General features: G+C 50.4%; 6 protein-coding genes across 6 annotated transcripts; 3 read left to right on the forward strand and 3 right to left on the reverse strand.

Moving 5' to 3' along the window:
* The first annotated feature begins 537 nt into the window (after positions 1 to 537).
* On the forward strand, positions 538 to 2,093 carry V8C40DRAFT_258921 (immunoglobulin E-set). Its single transcript, XM_083218833.1, has 4 exons — positions 538 to 742; positions 1,069 to 1,391; positions 1,457 to 1,505; positions 1,566 to 2,093. The coding sequence occupies exons 1-4, from the start codon at positions 649 to 651 to the stop codon at positions 1,706 to 1,708; spliced, it is 609 nt and encodes a 202-aa protein (XP_083067381.1). The 5' UTR covers positions 538 to 648; the 3' UTR covers positions 1,709 to 2,093.
* V8C40DRAFT_258923 (protein PPG1) lies at positions 1,881 to 3,853 on the reverse strand. The gene is made up of 5 exons (XM_083218834.1): positions 3,758 to 3,853; positions 3,367 to 3,687; positions 3,042 to 3,275; positions 2,655 to 2,909; positions 1,881 to 2,583 (listed from the first exon to the last, which is right to left on the reverse strand). Exons 2-5 carry the CDS (start codon positions 3,380 to 3,382, stop codon positions 2,126 to 2,128), a joined length of 963 nt encoding a protein of 320 aa, XP_083067382.1. The 5' UTR covers positions 3,383 to 3,687; positions 3,758 to 3,853; the 3' UTR covers positions 1,881 to 2,125.
* Positions 3,854 to 5,335: 1,482 nt separating this feature from the next.
* Positions 5,336 to 7,402, forward strand: V8C40DRAFT_271305 (uncharacterized protein; the record flags this gene model as incomplete). Its single annotated transcript, XM_083220263.1, has 4 exons — positions 5,336 to 5,451; positions 5,557 to 6,649; positions 6,733 to 7,334; positions 7,390 to 7,402. The coding sequence occupies 4 exons, from the start codon at positions 5,336 to 5,338 to the stop codon at positions 7,400 to 7,402; spliced, it is 1,824 nt and encodes a 607-aa protein (XP_083067383.1).
* Positions 7,403 to 9,425: 2,023 nt separating this feature from the next.
* V8C40DRAFT_151778 (transcription factor domain-containing protein) lies at positions 9,426 to 12,137 on the reverse strand. The gene is made up of 3 exons (XM_083211313.1): positions 11,153 to 12,137; positions 10,572 to 11,076; positions 9,426 to 10,453 (listed from the first exon to the last, which is right to left on the reverse strand). The coding sequence occupies exons 1-3, from the start codon at positions 11,724 to 11,726 to the stop codon at positions 9,754 to 9,756; spliced, it is 1,779 nt and encodes a 592-aa protein (XP_083067384.1). The 5' UTR covers positions 11,727 to 12,137; the 3' UTR covers positions 9,426 to 9,753.
* Positions 12,138 to 13,657: 1,520 nt separating this feature from the next.
* Positions 13,658 to 15,691, forward strand: V8C40DRAFT_284590 (major facilitator superfamily-domain-containing protein; the record flags this gene model as incomplete). The annotated part of the gene is made up of 3 exons (XM_083222171.1): positions 13,658 to 13,855; positions 13,986 to 14,803; positions 14,859 to 15,691. The coding sequence occupies 3 exons, from the start codon at positions 13,658 to 13,660 to the stop codon at positions 15,535 to 15,537; spliced, it is 1,695 nt and encodes a 564-aa protein (XP_083067385.1). The 3' UTR covers positions 15,538 to 15,691.
* V8C40DRAFT_258934 (thioredoxin-like protein) lies at positions 15,668 to 16,667 on the reverse strand. The gene is made up of 3 exons (XM_083218835.1): positions 16,275 to 16,667; positions 16,115 to 16,219; positions 15,668 to 16,044 (listed from the first exon to the last, which is right to left on the reverse strand). The coding sequence occupies exons 1-3, from the start codon at positions 16,385 to 16,387 to the stop codon at positions 15,846 to 15,848; spliced, it is 417 nt and encodes a 138-aa protein (XP_083067386.1). The 5' UTR covers positions 16,388 to 16,667; the 3' UTR covers positions 15,668 to 15,845.
* Positions 16,668 to 17,077: the final 410 nt, after the last annotated feature.

The following is a 17,077-nucleotide window of genomic DNA, read 5'->3' on the forward strand; positions in this document are numbered from 1 at the left end:
CCCTACACTTATCTGTCCACAACTCAATGGACGGAGGCTTTAACCTCTGACAGCCGGGCCCTAGCGCTCAGCAATAGCTCCGGCTTGCCGCCACATTACCTCCATGGTTACCGATAAATACGGAGTACCGTAAAAAACAACAAAACAAAACAACACCAAAGAAAAAGTCTGCTGCTAACACGGGCCGTTACTGCGGTACCCCTAATTTCACCGGCGCAATAGCGTGCCCTTGGTGTACCGCGCTAGTGCTTGGCAATAAATCACTTGACAACCCAGCAGAATCCCGTCGACAGACTACAGGGTTCCATCCAATGCTGCTTGGAGGTCTGCTCCGTATTAGTCTCTAGTGCCCTCCGTTCTATTTTACCCCTTTGCGCACTCAGCAACGACGCCCGACCCCTGACCGGACCGGATTACCAGCACCATGTCGTTGATCCAATCATGCATCGCCATAGCCCCGACCCCCACCAGCAACCCGCTGCCCCTCCATGGCTCTGCTATCCCGCCTTCTGACCACTTGACCGACTTGGCTGCTATGTTTTCCAAATCTCTCCTTTCGATCCATCAGCAGTGTGAATAGCTTCATCTGGGCCTTCTTCTCTTTGTCTGCTCTTTTCCCGGCCGGTTTTCGACCCCCCCGACGTTATAATGGCTTCTCACGATGATGATACCATGCCCGAGGAGACTCAGGGCTACAAGCTCTCTCAGCCTAAGCAGAGCTTGGCCGAGTACAACCAGATGGGTATGTAGCTGTTGGTTAAAGCTTTCCCTAGGGCAGCACGGACAGAGATGTGTGCAAATAGAGCTTTGGATTGGTTGCGTTGTATATGTTGGTCGTGTAAGCCGACTGAAACAGATCCGTCAACGCGGATATACTTGATAAGCTTGGGCCTCCTTTCCGACCAACATCTGTTGTTAGGTGTTTTGTGTTTGGACGAGAGCTCGTTCTAAAGCTTCCATCTAAAGTCTTTGCTTCACATCTGGCCCGTCCACATTCCTTTCTTTCACGTGTTGTTCCGCTACTGCACCTGTCGTCACGTTGTCGCCCAACTGACACTTGTACCCTAGATGCCGGTGATGAGTCCCTCCAGCGATACAAGCAGTCCCTTGGCCTCGGCGGTGGCAAGGACCTCTCCGATCCCTCCGATCCCCGAGTTTGCATCATCCATTCACTCACCATGGACTCCCCCGGCCGGCCTCCCGTTAGAATCGATCTCGCCAAAGCTGGAAGCGAGAATGCGCTCAAGGACAAACCCTTCCAGATCAAGGAGGGCGTCAAGTTCACCATGAGCGCCGAGTTCAAGGTCCAGCACGAGATTCTAAGCGGTCTGCACTATGTTCAGGTCATTAAGAGAAGGGGAATCAAGGTGTCCAAGGACTCGGAAATGATTGTTAGTAGAATATACCGGCTGTCAATTGGGCTGTTGCAAGATCAAAGCACTAATGACCTATACAGGGAAGTTATGCGCCCAACACCGAGAACCAGCCCACCTACATCAAGAAGTGTAAGTATTCCGCCGTCACGTGAAATGTGAAGATGGACATTTTGACTTACAACCCCACAGTCCATGAGGAGGAGGCTCCATCTGGAATGCTCCTTCGTGGCAAGTACGACGCCATCTCCAGCTTCGTCGACGACGACAAGAAGAAGCACCTCGAGTTCGAGTGGAAATTCGAAATCGTCAAGGATTGGCCAGAGACCAACTAAACAAGCGTTGGAAGCGGACTCCCTTTTTTGTTCATTCGTTTAATAATGCCCCTCCTACCTTCCCCATCTCACGAGATATGAAGATGTCTGATTATCCCCAAAGAAAAAATATCACACGTGCAGGATGCTGAAGCCGCGTTTTGCTGTTGGAAACAAGCATAGTATACATTTTGCATGATATACATTTTGCATAGTAACATTTTGCATAGTATACATTTTAAGCAAGCGCAAATACATACCTAGTAGCATATTGACATGTGATGTGTGGATGCTGCAACATCTGCCTTCATGTTCTAGCATAGCCCGCAATTCTATATCATGACAAAGCTCTGCATAACTGGTTGCACTGTACGTTGATTGATACATATTAATGACGACGTCAATAAGATCCAACTCTGGTATATCTTTCTCTTTCTGTTATAAGAAGTAGTCGGGGAGAGAATTTCCATCCGCCGTCTTCTCCATTCCCTGCTGCATATCCTTGTGTTGGTCATTTTCCGGTGCTGCAGCAAAGACGTTGAAGAACCTCTCGCCCTGTGTATTGACCTCGAGCACACTGGCCATGTTGCCGCACCTGTAGCAATAATTCGGCGCGCTCCACACGGTACTAAGGCGGTCGTCGTAGAGCACTTGGAAGCCCTCCTGACAGAGCTGGTGGGCCCGGAGGATGTGTGACATATTGTTGACGGCCAAGAACTTTTTGACGACTTGCGCGCCAAACGTATAGCCCGCACCGCGGGGTGAAAGCGAGAATTCGTCTCGGTCGGGATCTGGATCGGACCACACCAGATCGGCCATGGGCCCTTCGTGTGGAATTTCTCTGAAGCGATCTATGATTTTGATTTGGTCGATGGAGTGTATAGAGGGCGAGAGACCTGTCGCATTAACGTTGAGCATTTGGATTTATCGTCATGGTGGGGTTGTCAGCTCCGAACCAGGGACCTACCTCCGTGGACGCAGAAAATCTGGTTGTCAATGACGACACTCAAGGTCAGGAAATCGAACATGTCTGTGAAATAATGCCACACGTTGGCGTTGCCGTATTTGCGCGAGCATTCTGTGTAGAACCCGTACGACTGCGTAACGCCGCGCGACTCGTGGTTACCGCGGATCAGGTGCACGCGTTCGGGGTATCGGAGCTTTAAGCACACGAGTAGCGATATTGTCTCGACGCTGAACATGCCACGATCAACGTAGTCGCCTGCAAATATTTCAAGACTCTGTCAATACCACAAATTCCACGAGCGAGGCGGCATGCAACAGTATGCGCATGCAGATGCACATGCACTGACGTATGCCCATACATAGACGTAAGAATCTGGAGGAGACGGACCTAGGAACAGGTAGTTGGTATCAGGGCAGTAGCCACCGATTCTGAATATCTCGATGAGGTCGTAGAACTGGCCGTGGATGTCGCCGACAACGGTGATTGGGGCCTTGACGTGAACGACGTTGCTCTCGCGCATGAGGAGCTCCTTTGTCTTGGCACATACTGCCTCGATGACGGACTCGGCCAGGAGTTCCTTTTTGTAGAGGCGCGAGATGCACTCGTCTAGATCGACGGAAGCTGGATGCCATGATACTGTCAGCCTTGCTGTTGTGACCACAGAAACGAGACTGCACAAGGGACATGACAGGAAGACAGCAGTCAAACTCACATGGTAGCGACGGCATGGCGTTCCCTCACAAAGCATAGATGCCTCTCTCGGCTGGGATATCTTATGACGAAGCGGGCGGTTACACGGGCTGCACCCTTGACGGAATCATCCAGGTAAGAGTCTGCAGGCGATGGTGTTTGGAGGGGCCGTGGCTGGATGCACCAACATGGTCGAGGGGCCCGACGCCTATTTCTCACTTGCAACAGCCTGGACCTGGACGGCGCTCCAGACCAGCAGATGAAGCAGCTCGATGGTGATGGCGATGCGAATGTGGCCACAAGCAAGAAGCTTGGTTCGCAGCATGCAGGTTCTGGGGATCCGCTAGCTGCAATTAGCTTTTTTGCTGAGAAATTATCCACGCTGTGATGTGATCCAGCCATCCAATACGTACCTGTACATGTACCTCAGGTGCGCTGTTCGGAGCACTTGGACCCAGGAGGGTGGACTGCTACTGTACATCCGTCCAGTGCACTACCAGGCACTACAGTACCGACACTGGCGCTTCTTCCGCCGCTAGCGCGCTAAACCGTGCAGCAGCTGCAGGTTCCGTAAATCGGGAGATACTTGATGCTGCTAAGAGATCTCTCTCAAGTTCGAGGTACTGCCCGGGGGAGGTATCAGTGGGCAGCCGCCGAGGGTGAAATCACCTGCAATTCTCCAAAGACCCGACATCATACCTGAGACAACGCATCACACCTACTAAGTGCCATGTAAGGGGTGATGGGTAATGCCATACCTACCACTCAGCAGCAGTTTACTTGCTCTATTACGGGTATATATTTCTTATCAGCATTTCCCCGCCAAGCATCTCTTCATGTTTCTCGCCTAATCTAAGACGATTCATCGCCGGCTGCCTGTTTCGTCGCACTGTCGATTTGTGAGATGCGAGTCGATGGATCTCGAGTAACGCGGAAACAAAAGCCACAAGCTCCTAGCCGATACCCTGGCGACGGGATCCCAGAGTTTTGACCGCTACTAGGTTTATCAGCTGTCTACTAGGTACGCAAGTGCTTGCACAAGTCAATAGATCTGCTATCGAAGCAAATGGCGTCGATGACAATTAACAAATCAGCGTAGCAGCCAAGCCCTTGCTTCAAAGCTGAATCCCCTCATGGGTGCATGAATCTACCGAGTTCCCAGGGCATATCTGCACTATAATTTCAGCCACTTTTGTGTAGGTTCACCGCCACAGGAGTCTCTCAGCCCAAAGGTTTCAACTCGACTCGGCAACGCTTGTTTACTCTTCTTCCTCCTTCGCCAAACATCAACACCTCCGATATAAACCCTTCGATATACAGCTTTGCTGCCCTTCTCACAAGCTCCTCCTGTGGGACTTCAATATCCGACTCTGATCAAACCAAGGCGCTTCTCTCTCCATCCATCTCCATCTCTCCCGATATCACTGCGGCTAAAACTCGGGGCTGCCCAGCTGAGACAGTTGCAAGCTTGGTGGCCTGTGCGCAGCCTCACGTGGCGGCTGATTCAACGCGACTTGCACTCATCCGTTTGCCAGTCAACCAAATCGCTGGCTCAGCTTCTCTGACCAGGGCTCGTCATCTCTGAACTTTCTCTGTTTTTCTTTTCTCCAGGATCCCCGGACTGCTCATCTGGTGGATGAGACATTGCTTCATCCATCTCGAAACGGCCTGGGGAGGGGGTTCAGTTTGTAAAGGGGGTTATCGCTTCTAGGCCGTCTTATCCCAGCAAGGTATGCCTCACTTGCGCCTTGTGTGATGTGACGATTCTGATGTGGTTGATGTTCAAGGTGACGGGGACTTTTTTTCCCTCTTTTCTTTTTTCGAGGGCACTTAACGGGGAAAAGTGAGAACGCCCATTTCCTTGTTTCAAATCATCGCTCAGTCACCAACCATCAACTCCCTCAACCATCGTCGGCGCCGTCGTCAACTTTCTTCCTCACAGCCCGATCCATTCCTTGTCTTGAAACTTGTCGTTCTTCATCGTCACAGCGATGGCTGAGTCTGCGCATGCTCACACGGGCCCCTCTGACGACTCGCCGTGCTACAACTGCGGCGCCAAAGGCCACTGGGTTGTTGCTTGTCCAGAGCCGACAAGAAAGACTCCTGCGTAAGCCTCTGCCCTTCTTCTTGCTAAACTTCGCTTGCCTGGCCCTGATATTGCCCATTTTCTTTTGTCTCTTCTGATATTTCTAACTCGTATTCGACTCTGTAGTGGCCTTGCCAACGCTTGGAGGAACGCTCCAAATGCTCCAAATGCTGGCCATGGTAATCATCGGCAGCATCATGGAGGAAATCCAAAAAGGATGAACAAGGGGCCCATCATCACCAAATATGCACCACCGCCTCCTCCTCCTCCTCCGCCGCCTCACCCTTCGTCTCTGAGCCATGGCGCAGCTCCTTATCCGCCATTGCCGCCTGGACCTCCATATCCTCAGCAGAACCCTCAATTCCAGGGCCCTTATGCTCATTACCAGCCTGCTGCGCACTACCCAACTGGATATGGTCCAACCTATCCATCGCAGCAGTATCATCAGCCGCCTTATGGTGCAGCCCCTGCAGCCCCAGCGGGTTACGCAGCTCATCCTCCTGGGCCGCCAGCACCACAGCCACCGGCACCGTATCCTGCGGCGTATGCTTCATACCCGCCTGCTGGACCATCCAGCGCGCCTGGTTACCCGCCCCAGACGACTTACACTCAGTCTTATTCGCAGCCACCATACGGACTGCCCCCAGTTCCTTACCCTGCTCAGAGCGGGCCTGCACACTTCCCTCCTCCGCCCAAGCCGCCGCATGTTTCTCGTTCTCATTCTGGTTTGAACCAGCCCGCTCCCGTTCATCATTCTCTTCCGCCGAAGCCCCCCAGAAGCGTCCATACGCAGCAAGAGCCTCACCGAGATCATAGGAACAGACGGAAACATGATCGTCAAAACAAAAACCGTGATCATAGACGCCGGGATCAAGGCTCCCGTCATCGCTCTTCGCAACAGAAGATGCAGAATAAGGCCAGCCGTTCTAACCGTGGTAATCGTTCTAATCGCTCTAGCTCAGCTATCAGATCCTCCCAGAAAGCATCGGCCTCGACTACCTCGGAACTCGCCAAAACTGGCCCACTATCATCAATAGAGGACCTTGAAAAGAACGCAAAATTCGGTTCTGAAGCCTCAAAAGAGGACTTCCCTGAAGACTCGGCTGCGACCGAGATACCGGTATCAGACAATGCGCAGTCGTATCAACACGGGGATGACATGCTCCCTCAGCTAGTTTCTGGTGAGCTTGACGAGGATTCCGAAACTGCAGATTCTGAGGTATGTATACCTGCTCTTTGATAATGCCTTTAAATGTATTCCGTTCCTGCCGGACTAGATTGCTAAGTAACGTACTTTCATAGTCTGGAGAGTCTACGGATAATAATGAAACTGAAGCTCCTCGAGCGGTCTTATCCAATGACGAGGCAGAATCAGCACGGGATGATGAGCGACGACTTTCTCAGAACACTCTTCATCATGGAAGAGACGAAGCCTCAACTCCTAACAGTATGGCTCTTGACACGCCTCATCTTAATGGAAAACATAAGCGCAGAGATGACGAATCTGAGGACGAACGTCAACCAAAGAAATCAAAAGCTGCAGCATCGCTTGCACATGATCCAAACAACGCTGAAGATGGCAAACAGACACAAGCGCAATACGATACTGGATCAGCCGTCCAAGGCGACGATGTACCAATTGTGGAAGAAGAGGATGAACCTGTCCTGCCCCCACTAGAGCTTGAATCTCGGTCACGGTCAAAGGAGCGCCATCAAGGCCCAAAATCTAGGAATTCGTCGGTCTCTAGCCGATCCTCCGACTTGAACTCACTGGAAGCCGAGCTCCTGGGGCGACCTGCTAAGCAGAGGTCCCCCGACGACATTGGTGTCCACCAACGGCAGGATCGCGTGACTTTGCCTAAGATGCAACGCCGCCGCCAACGAAATGCGGATTCTGCATACAGGTAAGAAGGATTGATTTCCTCGTCGGATTAACTTGAGTGGCTAACACGCGTCCAGTCGCCGCTGGTGATTTTCCTTGGTGTCATTTTCCTTCCCTCAAACTTCGATTCGCTGCTTATATTCAGGCTCCTTTACAGCCTTCTGAGCCTCACGCCGTCTCCCAGAACTTGCCTGCTTTCAACGCTGCTGTCATGGAGGCCATCTGGCGTGTTTGTGCACCTTGATTATTTTTCTCTTTCTTCTTTTATTTTTCTCTTTTTTTCTCGCATTTCTCTTGAGATGATACGGTTTTATATTCTCTTTGTTATTTCAGGTCCGCATGGCATTGTGGAATTTGCGTCAAAGTTACTGCGACAGGTATATCGCTGGCAGTCATTTCTTTTAGTCTCGCGACTACTAAGGGCCCTTATGCATGGCTGGCGTTTTGTTAGAATTCACGAGGTATGCGTGAATAGTTTTCAAATGATTTTTCCCGATATTTGCTTTGCCCAGACACGACGAGTCTTGGATGCTTAGCCATAGACCCAGCTTATCCCCTTGAACCCTACGAGAAGTACAGCACTTGTCTGAACAATGTTTATGGCTCACCAGATTTCTTTCTCTTGACGGTATTCAATGACTTGTGCTCTTTGTCATTCATGCGTGAGACTTTTATTCCTTGTCCAATCCAGCTTCTTGTAGCTATTGTTGAAGATGAGAGAGTATCAGGCTCATTGTCGGAATGCGGCTGGAATGGCATATTTTGCGTGTCGTATGAGATACGCAAGTTCGCCTGTCCCAAAGCACTGCCAGTCTTATTTCGTTCTATTGAACTTTTTATTGTTGTTGTCATCAGGCACCTAAGCAGGACTACCCATTTCATCCTCCCGTTCTTGTTCTGTATTCACCGATATTGCTCACTTTTCTAGCTATTGGTTGAGGCTATAAGTTGCGTAACTGCCATCACAGTAGGTATCATGATTTGTGATTCAAAACTTCCTTTTGGTAAGGGCGGGTAGCCTGCTTCTGGATATGGGATGGGCTTCAGTGTACTCTCTGGTTGGCCACGTATTATCGTAACTTGGATAGTAAATAGAAGAAGCTAATGCAATCCGGAGACAAAAATTCGCTACAACATCCGATCCATGGATGCCATATTCACATATTTCCATGGGCATGGAACATACATGTAGCTACCTGATGCTACCTACGCTGTTATATTCCTATCGGCTATTTTCAGTCCTCGCACGTGCCCAAATGCATGCAGGAAAGCAGCAGCAGCCTAGCATATTTTCACCAGACGTCTTTGGCTAACGATATCGGACTTGAAGCTGCTCAACACAGAGGGGAGAAGCTGGCTGTGGGAGCATGGCGTCAAGCGGCTGCACAGTTTGTGATGTGATGCAAGAGATGCTCAAGATGTCACACCGACACAGTAGTGCCATTTTCTTTTCTTATGCAGGCAATCAAATAGAAACATCAGCAAGCTATCAGAATGAATCACGAGACCTCGTGCCTCGATCGGTTCGCAGCGGTAAAAGATGTCGAGGGAGACCTACAAAGGGAATAGGTGGATGTTTCTGGGTTGAAATGCATGACAGACACCCTTGAAATTTTCTTCACATGCGAGTAGGTAAACTGAGTCGCTGATCGGCACTGCTGCCAAGAATTGGAAGCCTACAGGTCCATTCAATTCTCTAGGGCGGGATTGGAAGCCTGGGGTTGGGCGTTTAGTTGCAGCTGCAGCTATGTGGTTTTAGGGCGATTAGGGGCGTATTCGAGGGCGTGTTTTAGCGCTGCGCGGGAGGGGACGAGGTGCAGTAGCTCCCGCCTGTGCTGCGCCATCGGCCGAACCCTGCGTCCAACCAATGGGTTTAATATCTTTTGGGGTTCAGCTTGATAATACGAGTATAGCTTGGAAGCGTTGGAACGTAGACATGATTTGGCTGAGTCGTTGTAAGTGCTTCTGGGTCAGATGTGAGACCTGGGGATGTGCTGCCCGGCAGGAAACTGCCGTAGAATTCTGCTATGGATGTATTTCGTTCACCACATTCACAGGAACTTAATTGTCAATCCATGTTATTTAGGCACTAGACGATATATTCAAGTCTGGTCGTGTTTCAAAGACTGGAGTGATTGTATTACTACTATAGTATTTATATATGCTACTGCTATTTTACGGCGTATCAAAGCCAAGCATCTCCAAGATTCAAACTCGCTCCAAGAAACTCCGCTACTAATCAAGCAAAGATAGAAACAAAGAAGAATAACAAAATACACAAGAGCATTGAACAGATGATACATGTATGAGAGAGCGGTGGCTGCTGTAATAAATGGCAGGTGCCAACATAACTTTACTGGATGGGAAGCAGCCGCCTTAGGTAATGGCATAGGACTACACGTACCGTAGCAAGACGCAAGCTGGAGCAGAAAATCTTCCGTCTACACAATCAGTGCATCAATTCCCATGCTCTTCAAGCCTTGCAGCCAGTTGACGCCGGCTTCATCTGAGCTTGGATTTGCATCTTGCAGCTCCCAGGCGGCCTTCAGCAGCTCTATCGCCGTGAACAGATAGCCCCAAGGGCACGTCTCCCAGATGCCCAGGAGACGCTTCATCGTCCAAGTGCGCTTTTCTGCATCGCGAGTTTCAGCTCCCGCGATGAAGGTAGGCCACGATGTAGCCTTGTAATACGGGTCGTCCACGCTAATCTGGCCCAGGTGTCCCAAGATGTCGCCCACCAGGAACTCGGTGTCTACAGGGCGGACGGCCCGCACGAGGGGCAGTGCCTGTAGAATGTATAGGCATGCAGCAGAACGATGAGCCGAGGCGATGTGGATGCGGCTCTCAATGTCTTGCACTCGAGGATTCTGCCGCAGTTTGTCCGCCCACGCCGGTATATCAAAGGCAAGAGCCTCGTCGATTAGGGCAAGTGCCTCGTCTGCGGCAGACAGGGACCAGTCAGTGCAAGGCGTCTCGTACGAAAGCTTGGAGGCTACCAGGATGATGTGAAGGATCTCCGGCGGACACGAGAGATAGCTGTTGACTTCGACACGCTTCATGACCGGCAGGAGTTCGAAAGCATATCGTGCTATGTTGGTGGCGAGGCTGCCCGACGCAAGAGTTGACCCTAAGATATGATATCTGTGGGTTAGTGAAGCAAAGCGGTGTCAGTTTTGTATTACCCAGTACGCAGAAACCCAAGCTGCAATCTCCTTATTTGGCGAGCCCCAAGGTGAGACAAAAAGTGGTAAGTACTCACATAAAACAATCAGCCACCACACAGTCACGCAGCATCCTGTTTGGTTCGCTTCCATTGCTTCCTGGAGCGAGCAAAGCAAGGATACTACTGGCACCTTCCAAGTGAGCTCTCCATCCCTTACCCTCACTCTTTTCCAAGTCTATCAGATCAAATTTGATGAAGAAATGCATGGCAGCAAGGACGACCTCGCTCCCCCCAGGATCCAAGGTGTCAAGTACTTCTTGCAAGTGGCCCATGGCCTTTTGCTTCGCAGTCAAGGCATCGATGAGGGCTTGCCTGGAAACCAGGTCTTTTGATCGTAACTGGGCGAGATACCCTCCGGGGTCACTAAGTCCTGTTGGAATCGCAGTAATGGGACGAAATATGTTGGACCAGTGTATTGCTGAAGTAGCAACAAGAACCTGAAGCAGCAGAGGATGCCTGTTAGTCAACGGGATAAGATCTCTGAAAGGATTGGCCCCTGGCCCATCTCGAGCCACCAAGTCTTTGCAGACGCGATCGGCAACTTTCAAGTGCGTTAGTAAAATCCCCGCACAATCATCCAACTAGCCTGGCTGTTTCGGAACTTGGCTGTCTCTTACAGTGTGCTAAGTAGTATCTTGAATTGCGATCAAGGTCTTGAAAAAGAGGATCTGTCAAGCTGCCAAGTGCTTGTGGCCTCCACTTTCCATGCTCCAGCACTGCCTCCTGATTTGGGCTTGAAGCTGCATCCTTCGTTGGCTCCGGTGCAGCCGACATCGTCGAATCGCCTCTCTTGCCTTTTAGTGGCGGCGAGGGGCGACGACCAGACGCCTGCCGGACACCGCCCGGGGTTGGTCTGCGCTCCCTGACCAATGCATCATGTGCTTGATTCTCGGCGCCAGAATCGGGGCGACGGCCAGAGGCTGGATCCGCAAAGGGTGGGAAGTAGCTGTTGGCGGCTGAAGAGAAGGTTGGTGCAGAGCCAGAGCTGAGGGGACCACCCAGGGGCGTCCTGCGGCTTGGTGATGGCTTCAGATTCCCCTGAGCGTCAATCCCCTGAGTCCAGATGAAGACTTTGCCGTATCCAAGGCACTCCTGCCCTGAGACCGCACATTTGTGGCACGTCGGCCACGAGCGGTCGCAGCGCAGTCGTCGACGGCGGCAGTTGTGACACGGTTTGCTGTTGCTTGGCATATACGCCGAGCTTTGTGCGGTCCGGTGACGGAAACTATGCGTGTTTCCCCAGGGGATTCTGATACACAGCGGATGTCCGGCCTCAGTCTCTCGCGTCTTGTCGGTCTAGCAACGCTCTAGTGACGCGCAACCAGGCCGGCATACGACAGCAGCGGCGGAGAGTCGATCGCTGAGCGGGCCTCATTCACTCTTCTAGGAGTATGAGCATGGTGAGAATCTCGGACCTTTTGCTAAGTTTTTTTCCTTCCCCCTTTCGGTGGTAAGCTCAGAACGCACGTGCGTCGAAGGATAGCGTCAAAACTACCAGAGATGATGCCTGAAAAGCTCCATCATGGAGAACCAGTCTTGAGAACGACCAGACGTGATGTGGCACGCCGGCCAGCCAGTCGCTATCCAGCGGGCAAAGCCATGCGGCCCACCATCGATTATCAATAATCTAGCAGCATAATCCCCAATATCCAACCCCTCCCCCCTACCAACCGAAGCTGCTTCATAGCCCACGCCACCACCCCAAACGCAGTCTAGACGCTCAGAAATAGACAAGCTTTCTCGTTACGTCGCAAGCGCGCCTAAATGGGAAAGCTCTTGACATTCTTTGCGTCCGATGCACGGCGACCGCTAGGCGGGACCTGCAGAACCGGTAAGCATTGGAAGCCACCCTTGTCCTAGGTCCCGAAGCTTGTTCACCTGGTCTGCCGGATCTTGTCCATCCAGAGGTCACACAGACGCCTAATACGGAAATCACTTTACCCATGGCGCAGTACGAGTACCTGAATCTCGGATGCGGGCTGGGATTGAGGGATTCCGATGGAAGAACATTGTCACAATTGGGGTTTAGGGCCTTTTTCGCACGCTCGCCCGGTCCCATCACCCATTGTATGGCATTTTGACTCCGGGAATAGACGTGGTTGCTTAGTGCGGTGCTCGTATGCACAAAGTCTAACCAGCCAATCTGCTTTGCGAGCACATACCCTGCAAACTCTCTCTCCTTTACCTGGAGACGACATGTCAAGTAAGGGAACGATCTTCGGTGAGCCGAGCAGAGGTGAGAGAACAATGACGAAGAAATTTTCTTCTTCTTTTTCTCTTTCAATCTTATTTTCTGGAGATTGAAGGTGGACATAATCAAGTCGGCTTAAAGCCGGTGGTCAACTCCCGTACTCCATTCGTGGAGCCAGAAAAACAAAACTACCCCTGCGAAGTAGGTCACGATGTCTTCACAAACTAACTCTGTAGACCCAGTTGGGCTGCTACTACCGGGATTGCAGTAGCCCAACTCTTATCATCTCCACCACACGCAAATTTGAATCGATTCTGGAACGAGGTCCATGACACATCAAATCCATGTCCTGACTCTATTATCAGAGCCCTGCAGAGAAAACGTGGGCGGTAGTTTGAACGGTGGCCACTATCAACTTCTCAGTCGGCTCTCATTCCGGGTGAAATAGTGTGGACCCCTTGTCAGATCTCTCGAGCTACTATTGTAATGAACTTCCCTAGATGGGAAACCTTCAGACAAGTTTTGCGTTTGTTGCCGCTGTGGCTGGAGGGCGCCATGGAGGTACGAGGGTTTCAAGGCTCATGAAACGGTAAGAAAAAAGTACGAGGACCGACAACGGAATGCTCACTGTGAGACTGTTCACACCATGATGATTGCCGGCAGATGACGGTAGCGCATAGCATTGGCGTATGATCTGGCAGAGAATGAATCAGGGTGTGAGAATTCTCTTTGTCGGCGGCCCGTGTCCTTAAGAAACACGAAAATTATATAAAAGAGTTGATGGTGGCACTTGGTCAAACTCCGAGAGACTGGTATCAAGCTTTTTTGATCTGATGTTTTCTACCCCGAACGTATTAACCATCGTTTGGACTGCATCGCTCGTGAAGAGTTCATTCTCTTTTCGTTCCATCTATTCATTTGCCTAGCCGCGATGTTGGAACAAGACAGCAAGACTGAAGTCCAAGATGCTGCCGTTCTTGTCACAGAAATGGGCAGGGAGTCTGTTCAGACCATCGATGTTGATGGTATTGACGTTGAGAAGCTGGGCAGGCAGCGGCCTGAAGTTTTTTCTTCCACTCTGATGGAGGTTGCCTTTGTCATCTCCATCCTGGGCTCCCTTTCTATGGCGGTGGGTCTCTCTCCTTGACATATGCCAGCAAGCAAGACAGTTACATTCCTCAAGGGGCGGAGTGTTCGCACATGCATATCCGTCCTAGCCGCAGCTTCCAAGAACAAGAAACTAACTAGTTACTTCTTAGGATTTCGTCATTAGCGGTTTTCAGGTGGTTTTACCTAATTTGATCGAGCCACTCGACATCCCTCTGCAAGCTCAAACATGGCCCTCAAGCGTCTTAACCCTGACCGCAGGAGCATTCCTGTTTCCTCTGGGGAGGCTGGCAGACATGTATGGAGGGTATCTGCTATTCAATGGAGGCCTGGTGTGGACTGTTTTATGGTCCGTCATTGCTGGCTTTACTCGCAACTTCATCATGCTCGTCATCTGCCGTGCCATGCTCGGCCTTGGGGCTGCGGCGTTTCTTCCTGCCGGCATTTCCCTGCTTGGCCGAATTTACAGACCAGGCCCGAGGAAGAATATTGTTTTCAGTCTCTATGGTGCTCTTGCCCCTCTGGGATTCTTTAGCGGCATTATTGTTGGCGGCATGGCTCAAGATTTGCTATCTTGGAGATGGTTCTTTTGGCTGGGTGGCATTGTATCTGCCGTCTTTGCCTTGGGGACAATCCTAACGGCTCCCCGTGACTATGAAGAAGCACGCAAGATGAACGTCAAAATGGACTGGTGGGGTGTTTTTACGACTGTGCCTGGCTTGTTGCTTCTCATTTATGCGTTGACCGATAGCGCCAACGCTCCTGACGGCTGGGCATCGCCCCGAATTCTGGTGACACTTATTCTCGGTCTCATTTTCCTCGGTGCAGCTGTATATGTTGAAGGCTGGGTCGCCGAAGCTCCTCTTATCCCGGCGGATATTTTCCGTGTCAAGTGCATGAAGAGAATGCTCCTGTGTCTCTTCATTACTTGGGGTGTGTTCAGCATCTATCTCTTTTATGCAAATTTTTAGTAAGTCTACAGCGAGTGACTCTTCCATAGTAACTTTAACTAATCGGGAATGTAGTATCGAAACAATTCTGGAAAAATCACCCCTACTGACCGCGGTGTATTTTGCGCCCTGGGCTGGTGGCGGTCTGGTCTTGGCTACTACAAGCGGCGTCATCCTCCACCTTCTTCCTGGCAAGCTGCTCATAGTTCTTTCTGGCATCTCAAAAGTCATTGCTGTGCTCATGTTTGCCATCATGCCTGATGACCCGAATTATTGGGCATGGATTTTCCCGGCTATGCTTTGCGAAGCCGCCTGTGTCGACGTTCTTTGGACTGTAAGCAATGTCTTTCTAACTACTAGTCTACCAAAGAACCGCCAGGGGCTTGCAGGCGCACTCATTAGTCTCATGCTGTTCCTCGGAGGTGCATTCTTCCTGGCCATTGCGGACGTCGCCAAGGCACAATTTGTGTTGAATGGGATGGATCTCAAGCACCAGTACAAACGCGTCTTCTGGATCGGCGTTGGACTCGCAGGGCTGGCCCTGATCATCTGCTTATTCATGGATCTGGACAAGGCCGGTGGTGATTTCACAGTTGATGAAAAGGCCATGCGAAAGATGAGCAATGCGTCTTCAGAAAACGAGTCGGATGGTGAATCGTCAATGGGAGGTGTTCGGGTTGAACCGATGCTGGGCGTGGTTGTTGATTCACAAGAGACTCTCAATCATGACCAAACCAGAACGGATTCTGTTTGATCGAGATATTTGACCTTGTTTTTATGGGTATATGGCTGTGGAAATTGTTGAGGAAAGCAGCTACATTGCGGCGTATCTGGGTTGATTGAAGCGAGGCGTTTGGGAAATAAAAATTGGGAGCGAGACTGGATATATCAACATAGCACAGAAAGAGTTTATTCCTTCTGAAATAAATACTATGCACCTACACGGATTACATTAGAGAATACAGATTGTCGCAGCGTCCGATTATCTACGACATCTAACATGATATATACCATATCTTACATTCACGATCTACCACCGAGTCTTTCCCTTCAATAAACCTTTTAAGCATTGTGCTTCCTCAGCGTTTGCAGCAAAACAGGCGGATTTGCTCCAATCATCTCATCGACCTTGTTGCCGTTCTTATAGAACAGGAAGGTCGGCATGGCGCGGATTCCCAGCTCCTGGCTCAGTTCGGGCAGCTCATCCACGTCGAACTTGACAAAATGGACCTTGTCCTTGAATTCTGCTTCTTCGGATGTCCTATAATGGACACTGTTAGTATGATGTTGCGAGTCCATAAACATTTTTCTTTTTCCTTTGGTGGACTCACCTTTCTAGGATGGGAGCAATGGCTTTGCATGGTCCACACCATTCTGCGAAGCAGTCCACAATGACCTTTTCTTGCTCCTTGATGACTTTCTTGAACTCCTCGGCACTTGAGTCTTTGATTAGAAACTGTGCATGCTGATTGAGTAAGAGATGCGGCTCACGTCTTGACATAGTGCACGGCTAGAGCAGGACGGCTGGCGTGGAAGAGTCGTTGAGATGCGACGCCTTGCCGGGCGATGGACGAGGCCGGGCGGAACATTCTTGTTGATAGCATGTTTGCGATTGGAATTTCTCGTAAGATTTCTAGGTGGTACAACGAATTGCGATTGAGTGATTGCGGATGAAAGGTGATTTATAAGAATGAGTTTTGTTGGTAGTGGCGATCTGGATGAGTAAAATATTTGTATGAGGTAAGCCAGCGTGCTCCGATTATCGATACAGTACGGAGTAAGTACCGAGGCCAACGCCGTTTAGATTCGTCACTAAAACATGGCGCGCGCCAAGCACCTTCAGTAGAGCAGACTGTCTAACAAAGCTGTATTATGCCTTACGATGTCCTAGGATTTGCATAATATGCCTACGATTGAGGATTAAATCGTCGGTGTTTGCCGTATTTAGTGCTCCCAGTGGCGCAGCGATACTGTTATCCGCTTGGTGGCCTTTTTTCAGGCCTCCATACATGTACTTTTAGAAAAAAACGAGGCCGAGAAGAATTCGAACACCCGCGAGTTGAATCATACGCCTACAAGGGGAGTAGCTGCTATATCTGCATTTCCCTAGTAAATACTACTATATCTATATTTCTTTACCAATTGCTAATATATCTATTTTTCTCTAGTAACTGCTGCTATATATAATTTGTGTTGTAGACATGTTTCCCAATTGTACGGAGTATGTACAATACTCGTATGGTAGTATTTCGAATTCCGTTCAACCCCCTGTTCTATACCCTTGTCAACAACCT

This window comes from Trichoderma camerunense (assembly GCF_050948025.1).
Source record: "Trichoderma camerunense strain CBS 138272 chromosome Unknown V8C40scaffold_30, whole genome shotgun sequence".
NCBI classification, from domain to species: domain Eukaryota; kingdom Fungi; phylum Ascomycota; class Sordariomycetes; order Hypocreales; family Hypocreaceae; genus Trichoderma; species Trichoderma camerunense.